Source organism: Leptosomus discolor, chromosome 3 (genome assembly GCF_034619465.1).
Source record: "Leptosomus discolor isolate bLepDis1 chromosome 3, bLepDis1.hap2, whole genome shotgun sequence".
Lineage (NCBI taxonomy): Eukaryota > Metazoa > Chordata > Aves > Leptosomiformes > Leptosomidae > Leptosomus > Leptosomus discolor.
In genome coordinates, this window is record NC_141393.1 from 79,545,418 (window position 1) to 79,556,399 (window position 10,982).

The 10,982-nt window shown below is 44.7% G+C and overlaps 1 protein-coding gene across 1 annotated transcript in view; it reads right to left on the bottom strand.

Moving 5' to 3' along the window:
* Window positions 1-9,648, bottom strand: part of SLC44A3 (solute carrier family 44 member 3) — a 39,954-nt gene extending 30,306 nt beyond the window's left edge. Inside the window, exons 1-8 of the mRNA XM_086463056.1 lie at window positions 9,622-9,648; window positions 9,250-9,357; window positions 6,626-6,768; window positions 5,894-6,030; window positions 4,420-4,513; window positions 1,864-2,033; window positions 1,211-1,300; window positions 417-541 (exon numbers count right to left, since the gene is read on the bottom strand). Coding sequence (XP_086319182.1) covers window positions 417-541; window positions 1,211-1,300; window positions 1,864-2,033; window positions 4,420-4,513; window positions 5,894-6,030; window positions 6,626-6,768; window positions 9,250-9,357; window positions 9,622-9,648 — 894 coding nt within the window. The remainder of the gene's footprint in view (window positions 1-416; window positions 542-1,210; window positions 1,301-1,863; window positions 2,034-4,419; window positions 4,514-5,893; window positions 6,031-6,625; window positions 6,769-9,249; window positions 9,358-9,621) is intronic.
* Window positions 9,649-10,982: the final 1,334 nt, after the last annotated feature.

Here is a 10,982-nt window from a genome sequence, read left to right on the forward strand (position 1 = left end):
TTCGCTACCCCTTTCATTGTCGAAAAGAGCTGCCACCCCTTTCTCCTACTGACAAGGTAGGCTGAATCCACAGATCTCACGTTCATACCGAGCCAGTGCCCCTCTGTTCACTCAACATGATTCCCCATTTAGCTGATGCAGAGAAAAACTGGGGAGGGAACACAACTCTTGCATTTCTACACCACCAAAGCGAACACTGTTTGTACAGGTTTGCAGTGTGGCAGAGCCCTGTGCTGACAAACAAATTTCGCAACGAAGATATAAAGCTATTTAAATACGTGTAAGCAGATCTTATAATTGATCCTCCTTTTCAAATTTGAAAGGAATGAGGAACGATTTTTACTGTTGCAGAACCGCTGTAGTTCAAGTTTTCAAGTTACAGCCTCTGCCGTTGCTCAGGGTAAAATGCTACTTACGGTAACGACTGTTGAGAAGACAGCGTATCCAAGCAGAAATTTTACGTTTTCCTTTTCTGTTTCCAATTCAGTGCTGGGATCGTTCCTGTAGTCATAATAGAGCCACCAGAGAACACCTGAGACAACTAAGCAAACAAGAGCTGCGTGAAGACGGGCAGCGCTCCCCGGGCTGCAGCACACTGCGCTGGCAGGCTGATCGCTGCCTCGCCTCCCTCCTGGGTCTCTCGCCCCTCTGCCTAACCCAAGCTCCACTCTGGAATGCTGTCGTGTAGCGAAGAGGCACAGTTATCAATGATCACGGAAAAAAATTGTATAACGGTCTGTTAGTCTGAGGTAAAACCACAGCAGAATGTTTGGGTTTCTTGCAGTTATTCTAAGACTCAGGCGTGTAATTTCACTAAGGAGATACAACACTGACTTTCATGGAATGACAAGCTTTAGCTGGCCCATTCCTATAGTTCTCCTTTTGTAAAGCAGGCAATGTAAAACTTCTCTGAACTTTCTTTGAAACAGCTTTTTCATAACTGCATCCATCTGCCAAAAGAAATGTTGTTTCCAGGCATCTATAAAACCCCCACAAATCATCACTGTCCCAATGCTCGGCAGCCGGCACAGCACAGCCAGACCTTGTCACCGACAGACAAGCAGGGCTCAGCTTGGAAACAGCCGGGTAAGCTTAAGGTTATGAGGATGGCCATGGAGAAAAAGGATAGGTGTTTGGTCAGCTGCCTCTCCTTCAGTTCAGTGAGATGATCCATCTAACTAAGCATATAATGAAAGGTAAATATACTTACACAACAGCCCGAACACAACCAGTGCAATCAAAGTATGGACCAGAAGCGGCCGAATGAATCTGAAGGTTAAAACCAGTATAAAAGACAAGGCTGAAAACCAAACAAAGTAAGTTTATTACGAGTGTTACAACCCATTTAACTTAACTCTTACTTACTTTAAACATAAATTTAAGGTTATTGCAGAATTTAGCCTTTTATTTTTAAACAGTGGTCTCAAAAGCAACAGCATTTAGTAAAGCTGGCAACCTGTTTAACATTTAAAACACACAGATACCTGCAACTTACTAATAATGAACTTACAACTGAAATACTTCACCTTGGGAATTATTAGCTTTTCAATAATATTTTTATAAGATTTAAGTTAAAATGCTTATGCTGATGCCAGTTTTTTTTTTCATCAACAATTTCTTACAGTCCCCTGAAATGAGGTATATAATCATTTGAAGGAACACAATCTGGTATTTCATGGAGCTGCATTTCATCAGTCTATTAAACGCCTCCTGATAAAACACAACCCCTCTTTCTTGAAAACAACTCTGCCCAGAAAATATGAAAAAGATCACTCTAAAATTAAAAATACAAAGGTGATAGAAACATTTGAAACCTCACATTTTAATTTAATATCATTATTCACTTTTTATTTATAAACTTACCTAGTGCAAGGACACTGAGTCCTATCACAGTATCTCTTCCTGCCAATATTCCACTCAGAATTCGGTGAAAAACATCCATTTCATTAACCATACTTATTAAAGCAGATGCATATTTGGAGTAGCATTCAGGATTTTGTGGAACACATCGATTAAATAATGGGAAAGATTTACTGGAAAGTTAAAAACAAAGATGGTAAAAAACATTAATTACTGGACAAACAGTTTCAAATCCACAGAGATCCATTCCATCACTCTTTTTTTGTAGAATCATAGAACATTTTGGGTTGGAAGGGACCTTAAAGATCATCTAGTCCACGGGCAGGGACACCTCCCCCCAGACCAGGTTGCTCCCAGCCCCATCCAGCCTGGCCTTGAGCACTGCCAGGGAGTGGGCAGCCACGGCTGCTCTGGGCAACCTGTGCCAGTGCCTCACCACCCTCACAGGGAAGAATTTCTCCTGATATCTCATCTAAATCTCCCCTCTTTCAGTTTGAAACCATTATCCCTCATCCTATCACCACCCTTCCTGTAGCTCCCTTACTACTGAAGCGCTGGAAGGCCGCTCTAAGGTCCCCCTGGAGCCTTCTCTTCTCCAGACCGAACAACCCCAACTCTCTCAGCCTGTCCTCACAGGGGAGCTGCTCCTGCCCCCTGAGCATCTTCCTGACCCTCCTCTGGATGCACTCGAGCAGGTCCATGTCTGTTTTGTGCTGGAGGCCCCAGAGCAGAACACAGCCCTGCAGGTGGGGTCTCACCAGAGTGGAATAGAGGGGGAGAATCCCCTCCCTCGACCTGCTGGCCACGCTTCTCTTGATGCAGCCCAGGATGGGATTGGCTTTCTGGGCTGTGAGCGCACATCGCTGGCTCACGTTCAGTTTTTCATCCACCAACACCCCAAGTCCTCCTCCCCAGGGCTGCTCTCGATCCACTCATCCCCCAGCCTGTATCTGTGCTTGGGATTGTCCCGGCCCAAATGCAGGACCTTGCACTTGGCCTTGTTGAACTCCATGAGGTTTGCACAGGCCCACCTCTCCAGCCTGTCAGGGTCACTCAGGATGGCCTCCCTCCCCTCCAGCGTGCCCACCACACCACACAGCTTGGTGTCGTCAGCAAACTCGCTGAGGGTGTACTCGATGCCTCTTGTTTTCAAGCCCTCTGCAGTACCCTGCTGGCATCCTCAACATAGTGTTGCAGCCACAGCTGGCCAGTCTGATCTGCAACCTGGCAGGCATCCTCTCTGGCCAGGAGGGGAACTTGCACACCGAGTCTGACACAACAGGGCCCTGGGCGCAGGAGTGGTCGGTTACAAATGGTAGTTTTATGTTTCATCTGCAAAATAAATTCCTAGCAGCATCATGCCTGTATCCCTGTACTGGCACATCCATTCAAGATCAGTCTGGGGGAAAAAACGAGCCACTATCTCCATCACCATCAGCACATAGCTCCTATTCCCATTCTAGTCTGGCTTCACGTGCTCTGCTCCCATGCTAAACTCCCCTAAACTCAGGCTAACATAGCTGTAAGATGCGTTGGTGCAGATAATTCTAGACTACAAACACTTTGCATTGTTTTTATGATATCTAAGCATTCCAAAAGCCACATCAAAACAATGTTTGTGAGGTACAATTAACACCATCAAATATTAACATACAAAATTATTTGGCACTCCCAGACAAGCTTCTCAAATATATTTATTGTCCCACTTTGGCAATGCTGCACTACAATAGTCAAAGACATCTGCAGGTCTAAAAAGGAGAGGTTTATTCATTAATGGTTAAAAACTTCTCTGACTAGCTTTCTTTCTACTATAAAAGATTACTGTGCAAGATGAGTAACTTTGCTTGGTCCCTTGCCAAACAGAAAAAAGCCTAAAAAGTAGAAGAAATAAGTAAAAAATGCCATATTTTTTCATCAATTTACATGCTCTCCTTTGATCCACTGTATGTAATGTTTTAATGTGTCTCCTGCTCTCTTCTGTTTGCTTTTTTCCTCTGTTTTCTCTTGTTCAGAGCAGATGATTTCGCTCTCCAAACATGGAGATTCCAATTCTTTGCTGTGTTTTCATGACACAGTGGAATTTAAAATAATGGGTTTAAGGATTTTGACTCACAAATGCCAAATGTTAAAGACAGTGCCATCCACAGACCTGTGCTTCAAGCCAGCTGGCTATGAAATGATTCTGACGGAAATTTCTGGCTTCAGGATAACAAGCAAGACCACACCTCCTCTTCTTGGAGGAGGGAGAGAGCAAAAGCCTGTGCAGGAGAGAAGTCACTCCTCATATGCAGTGTATTCTCCTGATTTGGAGAGGAAAACTCTCTAAAGCACAGAGGAATGGAGGGAACGCAGTCCGTGTTCACTCTGTGGGACGGGACACCGGCGTGTTCACGCACATAGGTGAGTGTGATAGCTCATAAGGATACATGTACAAAAATAAATAAACAAAGGAAAACCATTCTGACTTAAAGCATCAAGCCAAATACAAAACGTCAGGAAGCAACAATCCCTAAGAAGCTGTTTGGACTCCAGGGTTGTAAAGTACCCAGTAATTCTTACCTTGGTGGAACTGGCAGTGTGGGACACAGCTCAGCTGCCTTTGGATCTAGTGTGTAACTGGAAATGTTCAGGTTGTAAAGACAAAGACAAGAACCTAAGAAGGAGGGGAAAAAAAAAAGGTAACTTAATATTAGTTACAGTTTTAGAGCAAAACACATGATCAGTTAAGTTTTGTTTACACTTCTGCTTTGATCCCTTAGCAGGCCATACTCATCCCTGATACTCCAGTGGGAATGTAAATAACAGATTAGTTAATTGGGTAAATCTAAAGCAACCTCTGCAGCCATCTCTTGCCTTCCAGACTTAACTGCAATTACCATTTACTGAACTTCCTGGAGGGCAGGCAGGCTGTTTGTTCCACAGTGCGATACTTCAGCTCTGAACTCTTACTCGTTACGATAAGGTAACAGAAGAAGCTACAACAGAACTAGGCCCCTCATGATTTAGAACAGAGTATATATATCTATCCAGAAACTTCACATTTTCTGGGATCTCAGCTAAATATTACCAGGTACTCTGCTAATAACACTCTGCTCCATTATACAATGCTTCTGGGAATGAAAGGCTGGATACATTCAAGCCATTCAAAATGCAATACTGCCCTCTCCCTCGAGATAAACATGCAAGCAGTTTTAGCCTGTAGATGGAATTTCATGCAATTATATTCAGTTACACTGAAAATGCTTATATATCACAGCTGTTTACAGCTTTCTGGACATACCAAGCGATGGCAAACTACCCCAAAATGAAATTAAAACGAATGTTGTCGATTTAAATAGCAATGCTTGCCAAACAAAACAACATAACAAAAAAAGAATGGAATTCTGACCTCTGATAAAAATAGCCACTAATACTCATATAGTCTGCAGTTTACGCATACCCTATGGAATAGCAGTTAGGCTACAGGTCATTTTATTTACATGTTGGACATGAAGGAACTGGAGCTGCCTCTTTTGCACAATAGCTACTTCTGACATCATATCCATCTCAAACAGCAGAATATAATAAAAAAATTTCTAGGTGGAATAGCAAGCTTTGGGGGATCTGATGTCTAAGGGGATAAACCCACTTGTGTAACTCTGGAATTGATAACTCCATCATGGTTTTAATCAAATTTAAAAGAACCAACTGGATAAGTTTCTCCAATAGCAATGAGCTCTGTTCCCCTACTGGCACCCCCACCAAACTACACTAGTTCATTCTCAGCAGCCAGTTTTCTGCCGCATCATCTCAGCATCGTGCAGGAATTAATCAAACAACTTTTGAATTTGCATAAGAGACCTGTAACATTTCTAGAAACTATGTCTTTGAAATAAAGCAGAAACAAGACATTTTATTTTCTGTTGCCATGGACTGCTCAGGAAATTAACGGTAAGAAATGACTCCCTAGCGTAGCAAACACAAGGATAACAAAGTGGAAGTTGTTCAACTGTTCTACAGATACACTAAGATATTCACATTCCCTGTTGCACACCATTATTCCTTGCAAAACTCTGGAGGTCTTCCAAGGAGTCGAGTTGCTCTTGTGGACAACTAGACACGCACAAGGAAAGTGAACTGATTTTGAGGCTTTGCATTTCCAGGCTGCATGAATTCAGAAAGAACACATACCTAGAAAGAAAAAAAAGATCCTCTTTTCAAAAAACGAGCTTTCTGAGTTTTATAGGTTTAAATTCTGAGCCTTCTTTCCATCTTTTTAAAGCGCAACAGAGCAAATGAAACTCTTTTTTCCACATATAATGGAAAAAAATGGAGTTTGAAGTCAGAAGTTAAGAAGGAATGTGAGAATATGCTACATTTTTATGCTTCATTTTATGTCCTTAAATGGGATCAGAAGATGCCAAGGTGGGTGCCATTCTACAAGTACAAGTACATGGGAGGTGACAGAATGCCTGGGAACTTCCACGTGCAACTTCCTTACGTACAAAGATTTGCCATATAGAATGACTGCTGGTTTGGCTGAAATCCTATTTAAGATCCTGTTTAAGAAGCCAGCATAAAGCATAACAACGCAGCACATTTTCAAATTCCACCATAATTTTTTTGTTTCACTCACCATTTTGCACCATTCTCACACATTTTTTTTGCCTTTCAATATAAGCGCGTAATACACACATATACGTATATATGACTGACAACTAGAAGATGTGTATGTTATCAAGTTCTCAAACATTTGAGTTATTTAGACATTATCTGATGTACTTACTTTTTATTAGTCATGTCCTGTCCAGAAAGGGGTGCCCCTTTTACAGGAGTGTTCTTCCTACCACATATGTTCCCAAAGCTGTCGTATCCAAGCACAAGTCTCTCTGCAGCTCCAGCCATCACAGCATAGCCAGTTATAAACATCTGTTAAAATATTTTTTAATGTGAAATCATGCCACAATAGCTTTTCCTTCCCATTCAATAAACACTCCTTTTAACCCATGCACTTTTGTCTTGTGGATTCAAAACCAGTTACTTCTAAAATTCACCCCCCTGCACAAGGCCGGAGCAAGTCACAGGGACAAGTTTAGCCCTGTCGCCTCCTTAGAGCTTTCCTTTGTCTGTTGTTGAAAGCACATAACTTCAGCAGAGTATCACAGGAGAGGAAAGATAGGGGTCCTGATTACAATACTAGGAAAGCAGCAGTGAGGTGCTAAACACCACCTCTACCGAAGTTCGCGTGTGTCACTAGGCAAGGTCACTCAAATGGTACTTTTTCACGTGCTCACTGCTTCTCGTTTTTCAGGGTGCCCTTCAAGACACACCTGGGCAATATACCTGCTGAAATGCTGAGCCCTTGCAGCTGCTAGTGAATTTAATCAGAGGTATAGTTGAAACACATCAAGCGTAATTAAAATGCAGGTTACCTGAAATTTCAGGAAGACGCATTCTTTGACGTATGTGAAAAACCTGGAGAGAGCCACACTGTGGACTCAAGTGACACTGCACTGATCTTTTAGATGCTCTGCGGTCAGATCAAAGCCCCAGTAGATCAGCTCCCTGTAAACCCCGGGGGCAGCTAAGCACCTCCTTTAGCCAAGCAGCAGCAACGCCTAGTCAATATAAGACACCTTGCCTAGGAATGCAGCTTAAACCCTGCCCATGTACCCCATGATGGCCAAAACATCCCTTGAAACCTTTCCAAGTTCCAAGCAGCAGTAATTCTTCTGGGAAGGTGGTGAAGTCCTGAGCACTGCTTTACCCAAAGGCTTATTTACAGCACTCCAGCTATTGAAGAACCCAGTGATTCAATCGTCTCCTCTGTCCCACGGGGTATAAACCACATTTCACACACACCAAGGCCAATAGGCTAAGCTCTGTGGCTACGTGCCAACTGCTGGCAGCAGCAAGTCTTCTCAGTCCCACATTAACCACTACTACTTTGCACAGATATTGCCGAGTTATCAGCTGCGCTGGAGACAGATCACATGTCTCAGATCCAGCACAACTGCTTTCTTACTCAAGGTTTAGAGCCTTTATTTGTTATTCGACTTTTAACACTTGTGACTAAAGATGGGATCTGCACAAAAACTGAGTGTCCTACACAAACATGTAAGTATGTGCTTCCTTAGTCCTCAGTGTAGTCTCATGTCTGCAGTCTAACTAGTTAAATAACTTTTTTTTTTTAATTATGACTGCATGTTAATGCCGTTTCAATATGGAGATCTTCATAGAGACTCCAGAATTAAAGCTGACATACTACTTGTGGATATGACATATGTTATAGTAAGAAATACTTGTTAATTTTTAAATTATTCTCAGAAGAAAAAGGAGAAATGAGCTGGCATTGTAATGCAACCTGAAATATGCTTTCACAAAAATTCTGGCATTGCTTCTAAAGATGGATGTTACAGGTCCATCACCATCAGCGCAGCAAATAGTGTGTACATGTGATTTCCTTTCTTTTTTTAAGTGCAGAATACTGGAATCAAGACATAACCACTGTTAAGTAATAGCTATCTGTATGAGTGCTGGAGGGGTGTGTCTATACATGTCAGCGACACGCATTTCCACAGAGTTGTTAATGTGGTTTCAATTTTTTTCGCTATGTGAACAAGTCAGTGTCACCAAATTTTTTTTAATCTTTTAAAAATAAGATCAAACAAAAGAAAACAAATACATCCATGCAATAAGCTGTTTCGCAGAAACTGAGCAATATAAACAGTGAGAGAAAACAAACAAAAACCATTTGACAGGTTTAATTTTTGGCATTCCCTCTCCACTGATCAAAGCACTAAGCAGAAGACAGCATGTAAAAAACCCCTATCCTGATCACAAAGTTCAGCTTCTACTTATGCAGTATTCAAAACGTGTATGTATTCTTCTGCACTGGCTTCCATTAAGAGCTAACTATTAGGAACTGAATTGAAAACTAACAGTGTATTCATGAAATCCTGAGTTGCTTCAGACATATCATGAAAAAAACATTCATACTTGAGAAAGACAAAGCCTGTTCCCAAAAGCTTGTGTGCTCTTCTAAGCACAGGACAGATAGTGGCTTAACATCAAACGGACACATTGCAAGATAACAAGAATGAGATAGAAATAAAAGCCCAGTCAGAGCCTAGTCTAATTCATTAAAAAAAAAAAAAAAGGTGTGAATTTTAAATAACCCAGCCTTGTGTATATATGCCTTCTAAAGCATTTGGGCAGAACATCAAAGTCTTGTGTCACAGGCACTGCAATAAAGCCCTACTCTGCCCCAAAGGTCAGTTCTGTCCCAGTGCCATCCTGGGACCCTGACACCTGCGCCCACAATAATTTCAGTTTAGATTTAGTCCTCCACCGTGCAAAACCCCGTTAACTTTGGATCTGATTTTTCTCCCAGAAAAAAAGCATGCTTACCAAACCAGCCCAGAAAAGAAAGAAGAGGAGCAGCCAGAGGGTGTCGGTGCACTTTCTGTAAATGACCGGTCTCCATTCCCTCCGTTCAGACACGCTATCTCCAAAATCCTAAAACGAAACAAAGAAAGAAAAGGAAAAAGCCAACCCCCAAACTTCCTGGGAAATTAAAATCAAGTTTCCAACGGCTGAGATTCCTGCCAGAGCCCAACCTTGCACTGAAAACGCCAAACACCCGGCAGCCACCCGCAGCGGGGTGCGCTGCCACCGCACCCCACACCCCGCCCCGCACTGCCCGGGGCCGGCCTGGCCCCCGCCCCCGGCCCAACTTTCTCTCCCCACCGCCCCCGAGCACCGCTCCGGCCCGGCGCTCACCTGCGGCCGGCCCCCGCGCCGCTCCATGCTCCCACCCGCCGGGCCGGGCCGGGCTGGGCCGCGGGGCTGCGCGGGGGCTGCGGGCGGGCCTGGGCCGCAGGCGGCTCGGCGGGGCAACGCTCGCTGAGGCACCGCACCAACGCCCGCCGTCCGCGCCGCGGGGCCGGGCCCGCCCGGGAGGAGCGCCCCGGCCGGGCGGTGGCACCGGCGGCAGCTCCTCCTGCCGCTGCGGCCGGGCACTGCCAGCCCCGGCCCCTGCCAGCCCCGGCCCGGCCGCTCCTCCCGGGCCGAGGGGAGGCGGCATTTTCCTCCTCGAAGTTGAAGCGCCGGCGGGCGGCTGGGCCCGGAGGCGGCGGGCGCTCGGCCGGAGCGCTGGGTCGCTGCGGCTGGGGACAGCCGGTCCCCGGGCGGCCCCTCCGCTCCCTGGGTACCGGGGGCTGCCCGCGGGGCTGGGTGCTGGGGCAGCGCCCGGGGAGGGGGGGGGGGGGGTGCCTGGAGGGTTACAAGTGGGCACTGGCCAGAGCGGGAGGCTTCTTTTTCACCGTTTTTTAGTTTATTTATGGGAATAACTGTGGATTTGTCACTGCCTTGTGTAAAGCCAAGGGATGCTGAGACCCGTCTGGGTGTTCTGGCTGCAATGCCGGTGTGCAGTCATAGATCCTTTTCAGCTTTGGTTTCTTCGTTGGTTGGTTGGTTTGCACAGGTACATTACATTGACATGTTGTGTTAGACCATCATTCATTGCCTCTCGTCGATGTCCGTATGAATTTTGCACACACAGAAATAGCCACACTGAATTAGATCAGTGCTTGTGACTTGAATGACCAATGAACGCAGAAATCATTAGCCCCTTCTAATCTCTCAGTGCTGTCCCTGTTGTCTCTTTATTTATGTGTTCACTAAGTTCACCTCAATAATCTAGAGAAAATTAATGTTATAAAATTAATGTTATGAATCACAGAATCACAGAGCAGTAGGGGCTGGAAGGGACCTGTGGAGATCACCTAGTCCAACCCCCCTGCTAAAGCAGGTTCACCCAGAGCAGGTCGCACAGGACCACATCCAGGCGGGTTTTGAATATCTCCAGGGAAGGAGACTCCACACCCTCCCTGGGCAGCCTGTTCCAGTGCTCTGTCACCCTCAGGGTACAGAAGTTTTTCCTCATGTTCGGGTGGAACTTCCTGTGCTCCAGTAAATTGAAAATTGAAAAGATATTAAAAGTATGATTTTGTTCCCCTCCTGACAGTCAATGGAAAAAACGTGCTCTTTAAGAAGTAATACAACAGCTGCAACTGCAATAAAATGGAATTAAATTAAAGCTGTTTTGGAAAGCTGTTCAGGAATTGGTCCATCTTGTACAG